The sequence below is a fragment of the Montipora capricornis genome, chromosome 1 (genome assembly GCF_036669925.1).
Source record: "Montipora capricornis isolate CH-2021 chromosome 1, ASM3666992v2, whole genome shotgun sequence".
Lineage (NCBI taxonomy): Eukaryota > Metazoa > Cnidaria > Anthozoa > Scleractinia > Acroporidae > Montipora > Montipora capricornis.
Genome location: NC_090883.1, coordinates 51,276,227 through 51,298,726, shown reverse-complemented (window position 1 = coordinate 51,298,726; position 22,500 = coordinate 51,276,227). Strand labels below are relative to the sequence as shown.

Genomic DNA, 22,500 nt, shown 5'->3' with positions numbered 1-22,500 from the left:
AAACTGAGCACTGCCCATATTAAGAGGAATCGAGGAATGAGAAAAAATCTGAATGTATCACTTTCTCAGTCAAACGATATAAACCACCTCACCCGGACCCGTTTTATGCCGGTAATAAAATTGTCGAAGTCTTGCAACACATCCACCTCGGCGTTGTCGTTTGTAGCAACTTTTCTTGGAGGGCCCATATTGTTAAGATATATGAGAAAGCTTCAAAGAGGGTTAATATGCTCAAAAGGCATTAAGTTTAAGGTTGATAGGATAATTTTAACCAAATTATCTAAATCCTTGGTTCGTCCCGTAATGGGTTTTTCTGATGTTTTATGGGACAGGAGTATTGAAAATGAGAGCTATCTTCTTGAACATGTGCAATATGAGGCTGCTAAAATCGTCAAAGGGGCTATGAGGGGGACTTGTAAGCAACGTCTCATGCAAGAAACTGATTAATTGGGGAGACATGAGGGATAGAAGAGCGATTCATAAACTATTGCTATATTTCAAGATTGTGAATAACCTTTGTCCTAGTTATCTTACTAAATTATTGCCTTTGCAGGTTAGCGAAAGAACAAATTATTCCTTAAGAACCGCTTCAAATTACTCCCTTTTTTCAAGTCGTGCTGAACGTTTCAAAAGAACTTTTTTCCCCTCCACTTCTAACTTGTGGAATGATATTAGTCAGATCTACGTTACCTCAATAGACCATTTTACAGTAGTGTGCTTAGTTACCTGGCATTTGAGTGAAAGTGAGGCTGGAGTTGACCTTGCTTTCATAGAAACCTCACTACTTTTCTTATGTAAATTCCTACTAATTAGCACGAGAATAACACCATTAACATGATAAAAGCAGTTAGGTTTCTATCATTGCAAGGTTAACTCCAGCCTCACTTTCCTTCAAAGATCAGGTAACTAAGCACACAACTGTAAAATGGTGTATTCTATTGGTTCTTTCAAACGATCTTTGCTTTCAATTTTAATGTACGTTGTATAAATAATCTTTATAACTTTTCTATTGCTGCGTTTAGATGTATGTCCCCTTAACTACGATCTTTTTAAAATAGGGTGTAGAGAATCTCCTGTGTGTTTATGCGATTTTCGCACAGAGAACGTCAAGCATTATCTCCTTAAGTGTCCTCTTTATTCTGCCCCAAGAACAAAACGGCTCTCGGCTTGCATACTTGCTGTGGACAACTGCGTCTGAATCACAAGTAATATCGGCTTTTCTGTTTGGTGCGCACTTTCTGTCGCTAAAACAAATTAGTGACTTGTTTTTTCACGTGCCGTGTAGTCCTCTGTAAGTGAATCTATGAGATTTCATTAATACACTTAATGGGTGTGCGTTCCACATGTCGGCTCCTCTTTTCATCTTTCCTCCTTTTGTATGTGTAGGTGCTTTGTGTATTTGTTTTTCTCTTTGCTGTTCCTGACCCTATCTAAATTACATGTTATTTGAAAAAAAAAGTATATTCTCAAAGTGTGCCCTCTCGATGAGCACTGTAACTCATTGGGCCAACTTTGCCAGCATAGTAAATATGTTTAAATACAAAATAAATTAATAAATTAATAATTCATGAGAGAAACAGCCTATCAGGCCGTCGCTAAAACGTCAAGTGCATGACCTTTAAAAACTGTTAAAACACTCCTGCTCGTTTATTATTTTTATCTAAACCCGGTCATGCTTTTTTATTTCATAGGTACTGAGATTTATCCACGAAAATGATGTGAATAAAATTCGCACTGATTCTGAATGTACCCAATCAGGAACACGAACGATAAAATTTCACTGTGAAGAAATATCGATCGTCCAATCAGCAACGCGAACGACGAAATTTCACATCCGACAGTCGTTGCACAAAAACCGCTTGCTTTGAAAAATAGCCGAGGGAAGGTTTGCTTCTGTTTGGTCAGTTCAGGAATTTATTTTAGAACAAGAAACCAGAAATGCCGCTCAAAAAACTGAACGATTGCTTAAACGACTTTTGAAAACGAAGGTCGAAGACTGGAAAATGGAAGTTATTCCAGCGGTTGAGCTGAATGAATACTGAATACATCAACCAATTTATCATCTCCGTCCGCACTAAAGAGGGCAATGAATACGATTTGATTTGTCCATCAAACACTATCACGAAAAAAACCTCAGTACCTATGAAAAAAACACATTACAGCATGGAAAATGCTTTGTACGAATTTCATTCACTCGTTTCGTATCAGAAAACTCACTCGTTGCGCTCAATCGTTCGTTTTCTGATACTACTCAACTCGTAAATGAGAATCGTAAACGCGGAGAATCGTATTTCCTTCAACTCAAGGTTAGGTCATGCATCTGAGCTTTTTTTAAGCAAAAGCAGAGTTGAATCTCATTCTGGAGAATACCCGTATCATAAGTTGCCGAATCTATGGCAAATTCTGCCTAACAGTTATACAAGGCTTGGACAATACAACATTTAATGCTCAAAATACCTTCACAGACTCTTCCATCGCCTGTATATCCCTGTCTACATGAACAAGTGTAAGATCCGTTCGTGTTTGTACAATCAGCTTCTTCACCACAGGGACTGGCATCGAAGGAACACTCATCGATATCTTAAATCAAAATGTAGGAGACAAAAAGAACCTTCAACGGCTTTGTTTCCCTTCACAAAAAAGTCGCCATTCTTCATACCAAATGACAAGGGACCAACCTTCACACTTGATGCCATCTCCAGAGAATCCTTTCTTACAACTGCAGCTATAGGACCCGTTGCTGTTAGTGCAGTCGGCGTTGTTGTCACAGGGGCTCGGTTCCAGTGAGCACTCGTCAAAATCTAGTGGGTGGTGGTAAAGAAATGAAGTGAGATACGTCACTACCCCTGTGGCTTTTCTAGGATTAGGTTACATCGCCGTTTGGGGACTTTGACCATACTGTTTGTTACACAGCTTACAATCGTAAAGCAACGATAGATGTCCCCCGTCCAACGAGGGTAAAACAAATTTCATATATCCGACAATCAGGAATAGAACAAATTTCATTTAACTCTGAACTGTTTCAATTTTACAAAACGACCGACAGTTGATTCACTTTCACACAACAACCAGCGCAATTATTTACCATATAACTGAGATTGAGTGAGCCATTTCAGAACGCTGGAAACGCAATATTAGTGGCTGAAAAGATAACTATTGAGTTTATCCATGGTGTAGTGATTTATTCAGCGAATAGCAGCATCTAACCTTTCAACATGTGAATTCTCGCGGAAAAAAATCTATCAATTTACATATATAACCTCTGTAGAAGGAAAACTTGAATTAAGGGTCATAGATTAAAGAGAGGTTTCTGAAATAATTATCCTACCTTCACAAACAACACCATCGCCGTCAAATCCTTGTTTACACGAACAGCTGTATGAGCCATCAGTATTGGTACAATCAGCGTTTATATGACAAGGACTGATCTCTGCAGAACACTCGTCGATATCTGATATGTTTGGAAAGTCGAAAGTTTAATATCAATAAACAATTATTACCATATAAATAATAAATAAATCATATCAGCAATGACGAACAGAAAATCTCCGGTTACTGGCGTCGGTTCAGAGGAGCTTACTTCTGTTGGGTGGGGTTATCACTTTAATGGAGGACCAACTGGGAACTCCCGGTGTTGTAGGCCGGTTTTGGATGCAGGGAACTCCTAAGTGATGAACGCATTCCCCTTTCCCTTGATATCGACTAGACTCTTATTTTGGAAGTTGCTAAACAGTAGGCTATGTTTGTCTTCCAAGGAGAATCTTCCCTTCACCTCCCTCACCAAAAATAATCATCCAGCTCATTCCAAATGAAGGGTCTTATGGAGCAGCTGAGAATAGAAAACCAACACACTCAATTCACATATAACACCAGGTCTCGAATCAAGCCCGGACACATTGGAAGTAGGCCATGTGGAGCCAAACATGTAGGTCAAAACCTTGTTATACGCCTGTCTCTGACGAATGGACTGAATATAACAAAACAACATCCGAGGACAGCTTTTCCATACAAATGATAGGATACATAAAGGGTGAATGCAAATTCCATCTTCTATCAGAATAATGTCTAAAAATAATGTTATTATAACTAAGTTAAAGTACGATCGTCCGTGAGAATGTAGTCCTGAGAAGGGCTGTTTTAGGTGACAATGACTGAAGTTTCGACAACCTAAGTGAAAGTCATCTTCAGAGTCAAGTGATTTGTGCAAAGTCTGTAGATGGTATAAACAATCTGGTCCCTGGTGTGATTGGTCAACGAAGTCGTGATGATATTGGTCAATTGTCAGTTAAGCTTAAGTTGGTGCCACTGGCTGTTAAGACTGTAAACAGTGATTCAGTGATGCGTTTCGATCCGCCTTAGTCTAATGTCCGTATACGTACGTGTCATATTGTTGATAAAATAGGTCGGTCATTTATATTTATTAATATAAGTCGGCCAGTCTGTTGGTGTCGTCGTTAGGTCGTTTACTGCTTACCTGCGCAGCTCTTTCCGTTTCCATTGAATCCTTGTTGGCAAGTACAGGTGTAAGATCCGACGCTGTTGATACAGTCAGCGTTTTCATCACACGGACTGGACTCCGAAGAGCACTCGTCGATATCTGAGAGAAAATAGAAACTTAAAATACTGATAGGCGGGTACATGTGTGCGGAGTAAAGCAAACTGAAATTCCTCTCCAAACACTTATGTATTCGAGAGGCTTTATTTAAAAAGTACTTCTAATAACGTTGCTGCATTTCCCCAATTTGAACGATCCTAACTTCAAAATGAGCTTTAATTCCTAAATACGCACAGGCATGTCGCAATTCACGGTTTGGCTTAAGGACAATGCAACGAGTTGCATGTGTCTGAATTATCTATCTTAAGAAGACTCGAATCTGATAGACGCCTTACTCAAATTACACGCTCCTTTCCATACAGGGGTAGATACCACGCTCAAAAAATAGAATACAATCCATAAATGAAAGCTGAAGTACTTTGACCTTTGTTCGTTGTCAAACAACTGTGGATATGAACCAACAAAGCTGACATTGTTTGGTGAAACTGAACTAATTGCAAAATTGTCTTGTGGACATTGCTAAGCCTATGGACAAGACCCAGAAAGCGTTGTTTAAGAAGAAAAGAGCAAACGCGGTTATCATCCGACGTTTGCAGTTTTATCTGTTAATCCTCTCCTTTTCTATCTTATTTTCCTCGTTACATAATTCAAAAATGCATCTTCCATCCGCCAGCTGCACTAATATCATCTCTGTATATAATGCACCTGCGAATAGGAATGCGCTCGTGCTTGGCGAGCGACAATTTCTTTATCCGTTTTGTTAGGTACCACTGTAAACTCCAGCTTCATACTGTGTTCAGAACTAACAATGTTTTTAACAGTACGCGATCTAGGGCTAAATGGGTAATTGAAGACGCTTCTTAAGCATTCAAAGACACAATGTCCTGGCCGACTCTCTGCGATAAAAGGACAGGAAATTGAAGAGCATCAAAAGACAATTACATACATTCCTATGCGTGACATACCTTCACAAAATGCACCATTAGCAATAAATCCCTGTTTGCAACTACAAATGTAAGAGCCACCTGTATTAAGGCAATTAGCGGTGTCGCTGCAAGGGTTGGGTTCCAAAGAGCATTCATCGAAATCTGTCAAATGAAAAATAAGAACCATTGGGATATAGAAATGCGCTTAATGGGATATAGAAATGCGCTTAATAAGAACCTATGTTGTTGTTGTTGTTGTTGTGGTTGTTGTTGTTATTGTTGTTGTTATTATCATTATTGTTATTATTATTATCATTATCATCATCATTATCATTATCATTATCATTATCATTATTATTACCAAGTATTCGTCTATGGTTCACGCTCAGGGGGATTTAAGAAGCACTACAACTTTAACTCTGTTAGTTAATTCTGTTCAAATGAAAAAAGGGACACGATTCTTGCCTCACTTTGTTGAGCATCGGACCACCGTGCGGTGATCTGGGGATCAACTCCGGCCGGAACGACACTTGGGGTCTTCCGTAAGAAATTTATGAGAAGTAACTGGATTTGCAATGACAACTTGAATGTTAGGATTTACTCAACTCGTCAGATGAGGATCACTAACCGTTGGGGCCTTCTAACAACTTTTGCTGATAAACATGAATCAACACTGTGAGTAAAGGGAAGGTGCAAAGTTCCGTGTCTGGAGGACTGGAGACCCCACTGTTACATGATCCCCTCTAGAAAAGTGAAACATAACTAAGCCTATGCCAAAAGTGGAAAGCCTATTCATTAGGAGACGGGATTACGTAGACTGCGCTTCTCTTCAATATATTATTATTCAAAGACCTTGAGTATTTATGCGCCCCCATCCTCTCTTAACAGACTAGCATCTTGCCCAGTAAACGAAAATTTTTGATTTTATCAACGGAGTTGATAATGTAAATTGAACATCGTACAGGGATTATAAGAGATGACGTTTCGAGCGTTAGCCCTTCGTCAGAGCAAATTGAGGTTGTGTGTAGTTTTTATAGTGGAGTAGGAGCTACGCTATTGGTCGTAACATGGCAACGTGAAAAACAGGAATACATTAGTTAAATGTTAATGTTAATACCGTGGGGATAAAGGGTGCCGATTTGGAAGATGAATTTTTGCTCCAGATTTTTGCGGTTTCCCGTCGTACCTTGATGTAGGCAAAGGCCGCAGATAGCGATGAGTTGTTTGGAGAGGTTAGGGAGATTAGAATGACGAGCGACCGGCTTAGATGCATCATTGTCATTCTTATCAACATCGCAAAGGTGTTTGCGGAATCGGTCGCCTAGTCGACTACCCGTTTCGTCAATGTATAATTTATTACATAACTTACAGGTTATGCAATAAGTGACATTTGCGGAGGTACATGTGAAAAGATCGGTGATCTTAACAGATCGCTTAGGTCCCGATATTTTGCTAGCGTTAAGAGTGAAAAGACAAGTTTTGCATCGTGAGCGCGCGCATTTGAAAGTGCCGGGTTGCTCGTTAGTTTTGATTGCGCTTCTAACTAAGAAAGTTGCCTACGTTCTTGTCGCGTTTGAATGAAGTTAATGGAGGTTGCGAAAAGATTCCACCAGTCTCGGGATCTGAATCTGTTGAGAAGAATGACAAGGATGCATCTAAGCTAGTCGCTCGTCATTTTAATCTAACAACCCATGGTTATCTCCGGCCTTTCCCTACATCAAGGTACGACGGAAAGCCGCAAGAATCTGGAGCAAAAATACATCTTGCAAATCGGCACCCTTAATCCCAACGGTATTAACGAACGCTTTTTATTTAACTAATGTATTCCTATTTTTGACGTTGCCATGTTACCACCAACAGCGCAGCTCCCACTCCACTACAAAAACTACACACAAGCCATAATTCCTCAATTTTCTCTGACGAAGGGCTAACGCTTGAATAGTAAGCTTTTATAATCCCAGTACGGTGGTCAATTTACCTTATCAACTCCGTTGAAAATGCCAAAAATGTTCGTGTACTACTTCCCCACCGACGCAGCACCCCAGTTTCATTAGAAGCTACCCCCTTTATTCTTATTCCAATATGACTACACCGTAACCTACCAACCTCGTTGCTAAGAATGGCAAGGGAGAAAGCAAAGTCCTCCAAACAACTTTGAAATGCTGCGATAATGACGCGCAGCCTTAAGAGGATTCGCCATTCAGCCAAGACTGAGTCAGCCACTAGGCTGATATTTCAGAACCCGACAACGGGCCAACATGCTTTCCAAATAAATTTTCAGCTCCATGGCTGCGCTTTGTTTACCTTGGCAGACCGAACCATCTCCATCAAAACCCTGTTTGCAAGAGCAGGTGTAAGATCCGTCGCTGTTAGTACAATTGGCGTTTTCATCACATGGACTGAGGTCAGACGAACACTCATTTATGTCTGATGATGTGAGAGGAATGAAATGATATCGTTATTGAACAGTAGATAAATGTTTCTTAAAGAAGAAATTGTCTGTTATCCTTGCTGACTCATACAGGAATAAAATCCGACGCTGTTGGAGCAATCAGCGCTTGGACTTTGCCTAACATTAATCAATATCTGATGACATGACCAAAAACTACAGTCCAGTGGGTTAAGAATTTAAGGAGTAAACAACACGTTTCCAGAAGAAAAAAATAAATAACACCGAGGAATCTTTATTTTTCTCAGGAGACAGTTAGCAATTACGCTCTTACCCTCACAAGTACTCCCATTTCCACTAAACCCTGGATTGCAGCTACAGCTGTAAGATCCGTCGCTGTTAATACAATTGGCGTTTTCATCACATGGACTGAGGTCAGACGAACACTCATTTACGTCTGATGATGTAAGAGATGAACGAAATGATATCATTATTAAACAGTAGCTAAAGGTTGCTTCAAGAAGAAATTGACTGGTATCCTTGCTGACTAATACGGGAACAAGATTCGGCGCTGTTGGAGCAATCAGCTCTTGGAATTTGCCTAACATTAATCAACAACTGATGATATGACCAAAAACTACAGTCCGCTAGGTTGCGTTGCATTCTGTGGGGATGAAGTGCTCCTCTTGTCACACTCTCGCCCCCATAGACTTGATTTTGGAGGCCCACCTCCCTCCAATCTCTACTCCCTGGAGTTAGGTTAGTGGAGGCCCACTCCCTCCAGTCAGAGAGGAGGCCCAACTCCCTCCTCTCTACACAAGAATGCTCACAGTGACCCTGAGAGAAGGCCCACTCCCCTCTCCTCATCCATTGTGTTCATTCCCTTGGACTGCAGGTCTTGTTTTCTGGACACTCTAGGGGTCCATGGGATAAATGCTGACTGAGAACTTTGTCACCCACTTCCCCATTTTCAGCCACAGAAAGTTGTTGTTGTCCTTATCATTTTAAAGGGAAACAAGGGGAAGTCTATTAATAGGTTAAGAAGTCAAGGAGTAAACAACACGTTTTCAGAAGAAAAAATAAATAACACCAAGGAATCTTTATTCTTCTCACGAGACAGTTAGCAATTACGCTCTTACCCTCACAAGTACTCCCATTTCCACTAAACCCTGAATTGCAGCTGCAGCTGTAAGATCCGTCGCTGTTAATACAATTGGCGTTTTCATCACATGGACTGGGGTCAGACGAACACTCATTTATGTCTGATGATGTGAGAGATGAACGAAATGATATCATTATTGAACAGTAGCTAAAGGTTGCTTCAAGAAGAAATTGATTGGTATCCTTGCCGACTAATACGGGAATAAGATCCGGCGCTGTTGGAGCGAATCAGCGCTTGGAATTTGCCTGACATTAATCAATATCTGATGACATGACCAAAAACTACAGTCCACTAGGTTAAGAATTTAAGGAGTAAACAACACGTTTCCAGAAGAAAAAAATAAATAACACCGAGGAATCTTTATTCTTCTCACGAGACAGTTAGCAATTACGCTCTTACCCTCACAAGTCCTCCCATTTCCACTAAACCCTGGTTTGCAGCTACAGCTGTAAGATCCCTCGCTGTTATTACATTCTGCGTTTTCATCACATGGACTGGAATCCGATGAACACTCGTTGATATCTAATGACATGAACAAGAAATGTGCAGTTCAATTGTTAAAATGCAACAACCTTTAAGATGTTTTAGATGAAAAAGCAATACGACAGAGTATTTCTTTTGCTGATTCAGCAGGTTGGAATGCAGGTGGAATGCAATGGAAGTGAAAATGGGTATTGAATTACAACAGGCACTTACCCCGGCAAGTGCTGCCATTGCCAGAAAATCCCTCCTGGCACATGCAGCTGTATGATCCGTCGCTATTTGTACATTCAGCGTTTTTATCGCACGGTCTGGGATCTGATGAACACTCGTCGACGTCTAGTAGTGACATATGAAAGAGATGAATGGTCGCGTTAACAAAATTAGCTGTTTCGATCCCTGATTGAAGACCACGTAAACCTTTATCGTTTTACTTGTCAATAAGTCCATACCCTTTTAAAATAAAGTTATTAATTACTATCGTTGCATGTAAACCAATATCCAGTAAAAACAGTGTTCAATACCCTCACAAACAGTCCCATTTCCAGTAAATCCTTGTTTGCATTTACAACTGTAAGATCCATCAATGTTGAAACAATCAGATTTGTTATCACAAGAGCTAGGATCCATTGAACACTCATCGATGTCTGATGGAATAAAGGGAAAACGGAAGTACAAATATTGAACAGCATCATATATGAAAGGAAAATTCGACAATTTGAAAAAGAAGAAGAGCCGATCTTTGCTCACCTTCGCAAGTCTTTCCGTCTCCAGTAAATCCCTGTTTGCATGCGCAGCTGTAAGACCCGCCACTGTTGGTACAAACAGCGTTTTCATCACACGGACTGATATCCGATGAGCATTCGTCGATATCTGATAAAACATGCATTTGCGGAAGATGAATTTAGTTTTACGAAGTAACGAATTGTTTCGACTATAATTGATTGACTCATTACTCGTACCCTCGCAAGTTTTGCCTTCTCCCGTAAATCCTTGTCTACACTCGCAGCTGTAAGATCCGTCGCTGTTGGTACAACTAGCGTTTTCATCGCATGGAGTGATATCTGATAAACACTCATCGATATCTGAGGAGAAAGCAAGTGATTTATTAATTAAGCTCAAACTGTGCTCCTACTGTACATGTGTTCACGGATCGGCTGGATCTTGGAAATTGATGGACCCACCTCCACAAATCGTTCCATTCCCGGTGAATCCTTTTCGACAGGTGCAAGAATAAGATCCGTCGCTGTTAGTACATGCGGCGTTTTCATCACACTGGCTGAGATCCAGAGAACACTCGTCGATATCTGGTGGTACGAGCAAAATATTCTGTCCATTAGTTTGAAAATGAATGGAGCTTAGTCTTTCCGCAACTGAAAGCTATCATAATCCATGACTGCTTTTAACGTTTTTAACACCTCCCCCAGAAGTGCTGCTATGCTTTCAAGAATTGCATCGAGCCATTAAAACCCTATTTACAGCTTACAACTACAGCTTGAGCTGAGAGCCATCACTATTACTACAATCAGCGTTTGGACAGGGATCCGATGAACACTCCTTAACATCTGATAGTATGAACAAGAATTTTCGTCCAGTATTTTAAAACTGTACAAATGGATTCCTTGGATTATCCAAGGTAATCATATTCAAGAATAGGAAATCATTATTCTTGTAATGCGGCGGCAGTTGGCTTCTGCACGCTGTAAGAAATACCAGAAGCCAGTTACTTACCCTTGCAAATACTACCATTTCCGGTGAATCCCTGTAGGCATATGCAGCTGAATGATGCGTAGTTGATAGTACAATGGGCGTTTTGAGCGCACGGGCGGGGATCCAGTGAACGTTCGTCGGTGTCTAAACATATGAGACATGAGTAGTTAGGCGAATGAAATCGCTGCTCTTTGTTGTCCTTAAACATTTGACCTCAAAATGGATCGTTCTGCACTTAGGCAAGGAAACCATTTCTACTCAAACCGGCATTTAGCTCATGCAAATTTGCTGAATAACTAATTGCGTTTTTGCACATATACCTTCACAAAACGTTCCATTTCCAGTAAATCCCTTTTTACAAATACAGCTGTAAGATCCATCACTGTTGGTACAATCTGCGTTTTCATCACACGGACTACGGGCCGCTGAGCACTCGTCGATGTCTGCAAAAATCCCAAAAATGGGTTAATTGATGTAATTGTTTATTTCTTGAAATCAACCATTGTTTGAAATGCAGTCAATTAATCAGTCAGTTAGGGGTAGGGTTTATCCGAATGTTCTTTTTTGTGTTATTTTAATTCATTTTTTACTTTTTATTTTATTTTCCTTACCCTTGCAAGCTATGCCGTTTCCAGTAAAACCTGGTTCACATATGCAGCTGTATGATCCGTCGTTGTTGGTACATTCAGCGTTTTCATCACACGGACTGGGTTCTGCAGCACACTCGTCGATATCTGAATAAAAGAACGAGTTGGCTCGATAACTTAAGACGTATGGAGAATGCATGAAAGTCGTTTACTTGAACTAAGGTTATGACACGATTTTCTAAGACAAAAAAGATCACTGGTAATGAAACAACTTAAGGCGCGTTTACACGACAGAGGAAAAATGGCACGGTTCCGCTTAAAAGTGGAACGGTTCCAATCATTTTTTGTAAAGAAACAGTGAACTTTTATCCGTTCCGCTACGGGACCATAGGCGCTATTTTTCCTCTGTCGTGTGAACGCGCCTTTAGGGTGCTGTTTACATGAGAAAACTCGCCCCGGTGCGAGTACCATATAGGGATGATTACTTGATTTCATATGGTGTTTGCAAGATGCCTACGGGATTTCATATCTTGTTTGCACGAAGGTGGGAGGCGCGGTGGCCTCATGGTTAGTGCGCTCGACTCCGGATCGAGTGGTCCGGGTTCGGGGCCTGGCCGGGGACATTGTGTAGTGTTCTTGGGCAAAACACTTTACTCTCACGGTGCCTCTCTCCACCCAGGTGTATAAATGGGTACCGGCGAATTCAATGCTGGGGGTAACCCTGCGATGGACTAGAATCCCATCCAGGGGGGAGTAGAAATACTCCTAGTCGCTTCATGCTACAGAAACCGGAGATAAGCGCCGGCCTGATGGGCCTCCTTGGCTCGAACGCAGACTTTACCTTACCTTACCTTGCACGAAGGTACACCTGACACTGACTAAATACACGTGCGAATGGACTGACGACATTTACGCGAAGGCTACCCGTAACGAAACGGGTGGTTTTCTTTGTTTACATGATACCGTTGCGACATTTCGTGCTGAAATGAAATTCTCACTCCGGTACAGAAACCGGGGTGAACCCGGGCCGGTATGACTCGTTCCGATACGATGTTTTCTGTTGGTATTCATTTAAACGAATGCAGAGCCACAAGAGGGAACCGGAGTGAACTCATTCCGGGATGAAAGTCGCCCCAGTATGTAAACACCCCCTTAAAAAGCTTTAAAAATCTCAGGATTGAAGGTAAAGCCAATGTTACTTTGTTTAACGTCGGTGAGCCCTTTATCCCCCTCGCTCTGTCAGCGCTCCGTTGTACGGATATTTAAAGCTATAGCTACACGGATCAGAGGAAAGTCGAGGCAGACGTTGAAGTCACCGAGGATCGAACCGGGGACCTCTTGCTCCGCTAGCCGCGTACTAACCAACTGAGCTATGCCTGCTCCTGATTGAGCAAACTAATCGAACCCACGATTGTGCAATTCCACACTCCAATAGACGACATTAATCTTGATTTTCCTATTTCTTCTTTCACGGGATATAGAGCTCGTCCGCTAATGGCCAGCTTCCTGTGATAGCTCGGTGGTAAACGTGGTAAAACGCAATCGAAGGCTCAAGTTCGAGTTTGTTCACAATTGCAAAGCAATCTCGACCCCAGAGCTCTTCTCTTGACTGAGGGAGAGAAGACCTCTGCGGAACCCTAAAACAAAATGTCTTCTCTTTGGTTTTCGTGAAGAACAATCAAAGCGTCTCAAATTGGTGCATTCTTGTTAGCACGAGGAGAGAGCAGGCGCTGTAATGTTCAAATGGCCTAATTTTGGCTAATAAGAACCCTCGCATGCTCTCCTACATAGAGTTTCCCAGAGCCCTGGGTCGATCAGAGGCTCTGGTGACGGGAATGAACTGCTAAGCGTCTTTCATTGTCTTTCGGATGACTAAACCGTTAAAACTTATATTGCGCGAGAAAGCAACTCACTTACACACTCGATTTTTATCATGAACAACACACACTGTGCTAAATTATATTCGCTATTTCCCTCATTCCATAATGCATCGGGGAAGGAGGTTGGGGGGCTGTATCATGCTTTAATGAACTGGATATCCATTGTTTTAATGCAAATGACCAAAGAACATCCTCAAATGAGAAATAACCCTCATAATAGAAAAACCGGATGTATCTAAAAAAGACGAGGATACCTTCACAAACTGTTCCATTGCCAGTGAAGCCTTGTTTACATTCACAACTGTAAGATCCATCGTTATTGGTACAATCGGCGGTTACGTCACATGGACTGGGATCCAACGAGCATTCGTCGAGATCTGGGAAGGAGGAACAAAACAAAAGCTGACCTTTTGTGCTTATTGACCGGTAAAAAAAAAATTATCAGGGCCCGTTTGTTCGAATGCCGATTAACCTAATCCAGGATTAGCGTAAACTCTTGTTTCATGTTTTCAAACTTTTTGATGAAAGTTCCTTTTGCTTACGTTTGTTTTTCAAGATTGTCTTCTTCTAATGTTAAGTTGAACAGCACTTGGGAGTAGCGAATTAAACTCCTTGGCTAATTTTTAATCCGGGATTAGCGCTAATAGGCATTTAAACAACCGGACACAGGAAATTAGTGCGAAAGGCAAGTAGATGTTCAAGACATGCCTGCACAAACTGTTCCATTTCCAGCGTATCCTTGTTTGCATGTGCAGATGTATGAACCGATATTGTTTGCACAATCAGCGTTCACATCACACGGACTCGGATCTAATGAACATTCGTCAAGATCTGGGAAGGAAGAACAAACCAACTTTAAGTCGCAAACTTGGGCGCTTATCACCATCAAATAGATGCAGAAGATAAGCCGCTATTCAAGACATGCCTGCACAAACTGTTCCATTTCCAGCGAATCCTTGTTTGCATGTGCAGATGTATGAACCGATATTGTTTGCACAATCAGCGTTTTCATCGCATGGACTGGAATCCACAGAACACTCGTCGATGTCTGATGGAACGAACAAAAAAAAATAGTCCGTTAATTTAAAAGCCCTATTTGGAAATAAAACTAAAGTTTTTGGGGTGCCCAGGAAATGAAACCTTGGGAAATTTGAAACTTGGGTTGTCTGAGCACTCGACATTTAGGTTCTTCTAAAAATGGAAGATAAAGTTCTTCCTTTGCAACAACATCTGCAAACATCTGAAACTCTACTCTTCTTTCAAAAGGACAACAAACTGTAAGCCCCGTCTCACATTCCTTAAAGGTTCACAACTTTGTGGGGAACCCGCACACTATCCGAAAAAGAATGGGGTATGGAGTTCCCGGTGCTGTGGTCTGTCCTGTATATAACGTCATCAAAGGAAAAATGCTCGGAAATACCAGCTATAACAAGTTACCCTATAATCCGAGGGTAAATAAAAATATGATACCACATGGTACGATTAATTACATGATGCAAGATATATCATAATATAATGAATTAAATTTGCCGAAAATGTAAGGTAGCTCTGAATTGGTTCCCATGAATTTGTTTAAAACTTTGCTGATAGTTCTATTTCCGATTGCTAATTACTATTCTACAATAAAAACTCGGGGTCACACAATTCATTTTTGAGATATAAGCAGATAAAGACGAAATATAGGTTGTCTTTGGAGAGCTTTCATGGCCTTTCATGTTGCCATTGAAAGCTATTACGGCACAATAGTGGCCGCATTTTGTTAAGCAATAATTGGTGTTTCAAATGGTTCACCAACATGGCCGTCGTCACGTCACGTGAAAATACTCTAAGAGACACGTGAAAATTCAACGGGACTCGAACCCATGACCTCTGCGATGCCGGTGCAATGCTTTACCAACTGAGCTATGAAGCCACTCAGTTGGGAGCAGGTCAATTTCTTGCGGGCTTCATAGCTCACTTGGTAGAGCATTGCACCGGAATCGCAGAGGTCATGGGTTGGAATCCCGTCGAAGGCCGCCTGAATTTTTCAGGCGTCTATAAAGTTAAGATTCCTTAAATTGTCCAGTTAAGTGCGAGGATCTGCCTCTGTCTCAGTCTACAATCCGCAATTCAAACATACATTTCTTTCATTCAATATGAACATTGCGAGGTGGTTACTACTGAATTTAGGATTGAGAGTACTATTCTCAACTTGGCATTGCCATCTCCAGTAAATCCTTGTCAGCGTATGCAGCTGAATGACCCGTCGTTATTGGCACAATCAGCATTTTTATCGCACGGGCTGGGATCCGACAAACATTCGTCGGTGTCTAAAGAGTTACATAAAAGACACGAAGGGTTAAGAGGTTAAAAATCGCGCCAGCGTGTTACCCAAAATTAGTGGAATAAAAGTGGTCCTTGGCAAGTAAACCAATTCCGGTGAAACCTGCATTTAATTCATGCAAATTTCCTGAATGACTACTTGCGTTTTTGCACATACTTTCACAGACTATTCCATTTCCAGTAAAACCTCGTTTACATTTACAACCGTAAGATCCGTCCGTGTTGTTGCAATCAGCGTTTACATCACACGGACTCGGATCTAATGAACATTCGTCAAGATCTGGGAAGGAAGAACAAAATAACTTTTAAGTCGCAAACTTCGGTGCTCATTGACCTTTAAGATAAACAACTATCACCATCAAATAGGTGCGGAAGATAAGACGCTATTCAAGTCATGCCTGCACAAACTGTTCCATTTCCACTGAATCCTTGTTTACATATGCAGCTGTACGAACCGATATTGTTTGCACAATCAGCGTTTTCATCGCATGGACTGGAATCTGCAGAACACTCGTCGATGTCTGAAATAATGAACAAGAAAGTTAATCCATGGATATCAAACCCTTGCCTGCTCATAAAATCATTTTTTTAAGGGGAGCAGGGAATGCAAACTTAATAAATTTAAAACTTAGTTTGTTTAAGAACTCAACACTTAGGGTCTTTCTATAACTGGGAACAAAATTTGTCCTTTTTAGTGTCCTCTGCAAGTGGCTAAACATTCCAGTCTTCTCGGATAAGGACGATAAACCGACAAGCCTCGACCTACGGCGCTTTATTTTTTTAAAAGCCTTTAGGACGTAAAAGAATCCAAACAGTATTCGAATGAGTCGGGCACGGAGCTCGCGATGTTCTGGTCTCTCTTCTGTAGTATATCAGAGGGTAAATTATCTGAGATACCACCTATAACGAGCTGTTTTACAATCCATGGGTAAATCAAGATACGATACGATACGATACGATACGATATGATACAATACGATAAAATTTTCAAGGTTATTACAAATTAAGTTAGGCAGCGTTTACTCGAACGCGGTTTCAAATTAGCACGTTTTCACGACTTCGAAACCGCGTCCAAACAATGCATTTTGGACGAATAGCCCTTTTCACGGTTATTTCTTTTTTTCATTTGCATTACAATGTAATCTAACGAGGATGCGAGGCAATTTCGGGTTAAAACTACAAAATGGCCCGAAATTGCCTTACATACATTTAACAATTACTCCATGAGAGCGCGTTGGATATGAGTTGGCTACAACCAGTCTCATATCAAGCGCGATTGGAATAATTATTTTATTACATTCCTTAACCTCCAAAAGTTTAGAAAGTACGACATACGAGCGAAAAAAGCCAGCAAATGTGGTCGGTCAAATAGACGCAGGTTCATCACAAAAACACTTCTTACTTTTCGCTGACTTCTAAACGTCGGATTTGATCCAAACCTTCCACAAAAACGTTTTTTTTGCTTTCGCTTTCCGGCGAAAAAAAAAAAAACCTTTAAGTTTAGCAACGTTTAGCGCAATTATTTACCATTCAAGGTCAAAGTAAGATATATGAGCTGAAAACCGAGATTGAGTGAACCAATCAGAGCACGAGAAATGCATTAACCGAGGTTGAACATTTAATAAGCTAGATTATATTGTAATGCCAATGAGAAAAACTAACCGCGAAAAGGGCTATTTACACGGAAACGTTTTAGGAGTGTTTAGGTCATGCCAATCTTGTTCCCAGGCACTCATCACAGACGAATGCAATACAAATTTCGTGCTAAAATAGTGACCGCATTCATACCGATGTGGTTTCACCGTTTACACGACAGATGAAACCGTATCGTTTTCAAAACGCCCCACTTTGGCAGCGTTTTCAAATTGACTCGGTTTCGACGACGGTCTCGATCGGTGTCGTGTAAACTGAAGGCATAACCCCTTCGAAGAAAATGCGGTTAAAATAAAACCGCTTTCGTTTAAACGCTGCCTTAGAATTGCACTTCCATTTCCAGTCAATTCCTGTTCGCATTTGCAACTGTATGATCCGTCGTTGTTAGTACGATGTGTGATCACCGCGCACCGGTGGCTTAGTTGGTTGGTTGTCACGCGGGAGGTCGTGAGTTCAACTCCGGCCGGACCCACACTCAGGGTCTTTAAATAACTGAGGAGAAAGTGCTGCCTAGGTAATGACATCTGCAAATGGTTAGACTTATAAGTCTTCTCGGATAAGGACGATAAGCCGGAGGTCCCGTCTCACAGCCCTTGTTCATTAACTCTGTGGGACGTTAAAGATCCCACACACTATTCGAAAAGAGTAGGGCACATAGTTCCCGGTGTTGTGTTCTGACCTTTCCAGCATGTGCTCGGCTTGGCAGGATTAGCCTGAAGGGTTACGTTTCTGTGAGAATGACACCACAATTGTGTATAACAGCCAGAAGTCACGCTACTTAGCCAATTGCTGGAGCCTCACCAAACCAAACCAAACAATCGCACGGGTATAACAGCCACAGCCAGATATCAGGCTACTTAGCCAAGTGCTGGAGCCTCACCAAAGCAAATCAAACAAACGCACGGGTTGGGATACACAAGAACGCTCGTCGATGTCTAATCGCAGCAGATTAACGTTTTTCAGTTGTGTATTTTCTTAAATCGACACCCTCTACCATCACAAGTAAAACCTTTTCCATGAAACCCCTGATAACACAAAGTAGTTTTAGTATAGATCAGATGTACCTCAGGACACACCTTCACAAACCATTCCATTTCCAGCATATCCCGGTTTACATTTGCAGCTGTATGATCCATCGCTGTTCGTGCAATCAGCTTTGTCGTCACAAGGAGTGGGGTTCAATACACACTCGTCGACATCTGACGGCATAAAAAAAGCACAAAAGATTGAATCGACAACTTGAAATTAGTAGACCTATCACATTCTCCGGTAGAGACAGTTTGAGATTTCTTTCCTACCTTTGCAGCTAGTACCATTTCCAGTGAATCCCTCTTTACAAATACAGCCATATGAGCCGTCGTTGTTCAAACAAACAGCGTTTAAATCACACGGACTGGAATCCGATGAACACTCGTCGATATCTAAAGGAATGAACTGAAAATAAGTCATGACGATGCTGGTCATGGTTTAGGGTTTAGGATTTATATACCACACATATCACAAAGTCTCATGACGGTTTACGATTCTTTCTCAGGGGTGAGATCGGACGTCAGCTTGTGTAACTCTACCTGGCCTGGGGAGTGGTTCGTTTTTCAGGCATACCTTTACAAGTGGTCCCATTTCCAGTGAATCCCATTTTACACACGCAGATGTAAGATCCGTTACTATTGATACAATCAGCGATTTGATCACAAGGACTGGAATCCGCTGAACACTCGTCGATGTCTGAAAGCAAAAGTAAAATGACCTGTTTTAAGAAGATCAAACTTTAAACTTGAAAAAGCGATTTTATGACCAAAAGACCCAATGTACTGAAATACAATACAATCGGTTGAATATTAGAAAACAAACAAACAAACATACCGTCACATATAGTGCCATTTCCAGTAAATCCTTGTTTACAAAAACAGCTATAAGATCCATCGCTATTGGTACAATCAGCGTTTACGTCACACGGACTAGGATCCGATGAGCATTCGTCGAGATCTGTGTACGAAGAACAAGAAAATTATAGCATCCTAAAAGTGCAATATTCATCAGATGAAAACTCAAGACGTGCCTGTACAGAATGTTCCATTTCCACTGAATCCTAGTTTACATGAGCAGCTGTAGGAACCGTTCAGGTTTGTACAATCAGCGTTTTCATCACATGGATTGGGATAGTCCGTGGAACACTCGTCTATATCTTAAGAATATGAAAGAGAAAATAAATCTAGTGAATTGTTTGCGACGCGTACAAAAGTATGCATAGAAAACTGAGATTGGTAAAACCTGCGCTTCCGTCTGAAAGACTAGGATCGGTTAATCAGTTGTCGATTGCCGAGTTTAAATAAGGAGTTACGAAAAAGGAAGATTTGAAGCGTTATACTTTCCGACGATTTAGTTTGGAATTAGCAAGAGGAATGCTAAGCTTACGGCAAGAAATCATCGGCCGAGTTAAGTAGTAAGTTGTTATTATCCGTATAAAGAAGAGCCTCTTAAGTACGCCCACAGACTATCTAAGTGACTTATTCCATCCTTGGACATACCCTCACAAACTGCTCCATTTCCAGTGAACCCTTTTTTACAATTACAGCTGTAAGACCCGTCATTGTTAGTACAAAGAGCATTTTCACTACAAGGACTGGAATCCGATAAACATTCGTCGATATCTAAGGTAAAGGAAGAAAAGGTAATTTAATTGAGACATACGGTTCCAGTTTTCATTGCTTTTTCCGGTGCTACATGACGAATTCTGCCAGATTTAGAACGGTTTTTAATTGAGTGTCGAAAGTAACTAGCGAATTGCTTTGGTTTTGCATTACTTAACTCGGTGATTGGTCCAAAGTTCTCGCGCCACTTTTTCAACCAATCAGAAGTGAAACCAAAACAAAACGTGGCTTGCGAGTGCACATTTTCCCGCGCTTTGTGTCGGCTACGTGTAATTACTTCGAGTTTGATTGGTTTACTGGATTGTCTCCGTCCTTTTTGATTGGCCAAAGTAATTACTTTGGTTTTGGTTTTACGACACTCGATTGAAACTCGCTCTACAATTTCTAACTAGGTCGAATCTTACTGATCAGTCGCTGTCATTACACGGACTGAGACCCAATGAACACAATTGATATTTGACATTGGGACCGCAGAGACAAAAATTATATATTAGGGGATGATTCGAAAAAAATCGCGATCAAAATGTACACGTTTAGCTTAAAATGAGATACCACCCTCTGAGAAGTATGGACCAAAAAGCAGTGCAAACGAAAACAAATATCAAGAGAGTACCTTCGCAAACTGTCCCATTTCCAGTGAATCCTTGTACACATGTACAAACGAAAAACCCGTCTGTATTGAGACAATCAGCATTCTTGTCACAAGGATTTGCAGAACATTCGTCGATGTCTAAAGTAAAAAAAAAGGATCAAGAATATTTTGTAACTTATGGAGTTTGTCGTTGGAAGATTGGTGATCCCGTTTTGCGAGCACACTACACTGGCTTCACTGAGTCGCCATAACATCGGAAAGGGAACAATCAAAGAGTGTTGGGCGCATGTCGGGAAAAAAAGTGGAGTGGACGACATTCAACCGGTAACAACATAACGAGACTGAAACAAGGACCCAATTTGTCGTTATTGGTCTGTCAGCATCGTCTGTATACACGCATTCCTTATTGTTGAAGAAAGTGTAATGTCTAACTGAAAAATAATCAATATTTAAACCCAGCAACAAAAAGGAAAATAACTCAATAACTGCAAATTTGAACTCTAGTGCTGACGCAAATTCTGAAACCCTTCATATTGGTCCTGGGATATAGATGTATCGCTGCCTCTTTTGTTTCGAAGAAGGGTACGTGCAAAAAAATCCGAACGTCTCACCTGATTTAGCCACACGGCTCCATTTATTCCAACAGATACGAACTGTTTAAATGTATTTAATCTGGTGGTATTTCGGTGAAAGGAAATCTGACACGACCAACGCGCTGCAAAAGCGCGTTCTGAATCGTGGAAGACTGTAAGGTTCCTATGTCTGGACTGGTTGAGTGACAAACTCTGGTCGTTGGCAAGGCCAAACTTGAAAACGAAACTAACCTAGGCTGTATTCAACTTTCTCTCGGTGTTCCAGCTCTTTTTTTTTTTTTTTTAGAAAACCCGTATGTAAACGTCATAGTGGGTAACTATGTAACCGCTAAGAGGCCGTTATAGATGGACGACTTAACTTCATACCCTGACAGTATGTGCCATTTCCTGTGTATGCTGCATCGCAAATACAGTTGTACGAGCCATCAGTGTTGGTACATGCAGCATTGGTGTCACACGGACTTCGCTCGGACGAGCACTCGTCAATATCTAAGGAAGACAAATTTCGATGAGATGACTCTTCAAGGAACACACACCTACAACACGTTTACAACCGAGACATACCCTGGCAGTATGTGCCATTTCCTGTGTACCCTGCATCACATATGCAAGTGTACCAGCCGTCAGTGTTAGAACACGCAGCATTGGTATCACACGGACTTCGATCGGACGAGCACTCGTCAATATCTAAGGAAGACATATTCCAGTGAGATGAGTACAGCAAAAATCAGATGCATATAACAAGCCTGGCAAGCTTGAACTGTCAAAAAATTCAATGTGCGAGTGCTTAGTCAAACTGAAGGCCTCCTTATTCCTCTAATTATTCGGGTTGCCCCGATCAATAGCGGGATAGGATTAGATCTTTTGCCTGTAGAAAGGCCAAGCATAACACGGACAGTAGGTCCCCCACACGCCGGGCATCTTCATGCCATTTGCAATTACTTATACTGAACAACATAGAAAACTAAGAGAAATGCCGATTTACCGTTGCCAAGTGGTT

The 22,500-nt window shown here is 41.2% G+C and overlaps 1 protein-coding gene across 1 annotated transcript in view; it reads right to left on the bottom strand.

The window, feature by feature from the left end:
* The window catches only part of LOC138016236 (uncharacterized), a 150,053-nt gene that overhangs the window by 22,264 nt on the left and 105,289 nt on the right, over positions 1 to 22,500 (bottom strand). Inside the window, exons 95-123 of the mRNA XM_068863406.1 lie at positions 22,065 to 22,187; positions 21,867 to 21,989; positions 20,929 to 21,045; positions 20,193 to 20,315; positions 19,724 to 19,849; positions 19,528 to 19,650; positions 19,267 to 19,389; positions 18,963 to 19,085; positions 18,741 to 18,863; positions 16,410 to 16,532; positions 16,169 to 16,291; positions 15,948 to 15,998; positions 14,615 to 14,737; positions 14,398 to 14,520; positions 11,244 to 11,366; positions 10,697 to 10,819; positions 10,475 to 10,597; positions 10,263 to 10,385; positions 10,037 to 10,159; positions 9,729 to 9,851; positions 9,432 to 9,554; positions 9,010 to 9,132; positions 8,205 to 8,327; positions 7,786 to 7,908; positions 5,521 to 5,643; positions 4,475 to 4,597; positions 3,329 to 3,451; positions 2,679 to 2,801; positions 2,458 to 2,580 (exon numbers count right to left, since the gene is read on the bottom strand). Of these exons, the coding sequence (XP_068719507.1) occupies positions 2,458 to 2,580; positions 2,679 to 2,801; positions 3,329 to 3,451; positions 4,475 to 4,597; positions 5,521 to 5,643; positions 7,786 to 7,908; positions 8,205 to 8,327; positions 9,010 to 9,132; positions 9,432 to 9,554; positions 9,729 to 9,851; positions 10,037 to 10,159; positions 10,263 to 10,385; positions 10,475 to 10,597; positions 10,697 to 10,819; positions 11,244 to 11,366; positions 14,398 to 14,520; positions 14,615 to 14,737; positions 15,948 to 15,998; positions 16,169 to 16,291; positions 16,410 to 16,532; positions 18,741 to 18,863; positions 18,963 to 19,085; positions 19,267 to 19,389; positions 19,528 to 19,650; positions 19,724 to 19,849; positions 20,193 to 20,315; positions 20,929 to 21,045; positions 21,867 to 21,989; positions 22,065 to 22,187 (3,492 nt within the window). The remainder of the gene's footprint in view (positions 1 to 2,457; positions 2,581 to 2,678; positions 2,802 to 3,328; positions 3,452 to 4,474; positions 4,598 to 5,520; positions 5,644 to 7,785; positions 7,909 to 8,204; positions 8,328 to 9,009; positions 9,133 to 9,431; positions 9,555 to 9,728; positions 9,852 to 10,036; positions 10,160 to 10,262; positions 10,386 to 10,474; positions 10,598 to 10,696; positions 10,820 to 11,243; positions 11,367 to 14,397; positions 14,521 to 14,614; positions 14,738 to 15,947; positions 15,999 to 16,168; positions 16,292 to 16,409; positions 16,533 to 18,740; positions 18,864 to 18,962; positions 19,086 to 19,266; positions 19,390 to 19,527; positions 19,651 to 19,723; positions 19,850 to 20,192; positions 20,316 to 20,928; positions 21,046 to 21,866; positions 21,990 to 22,064; positions 22,188 to 22,500) is intronic.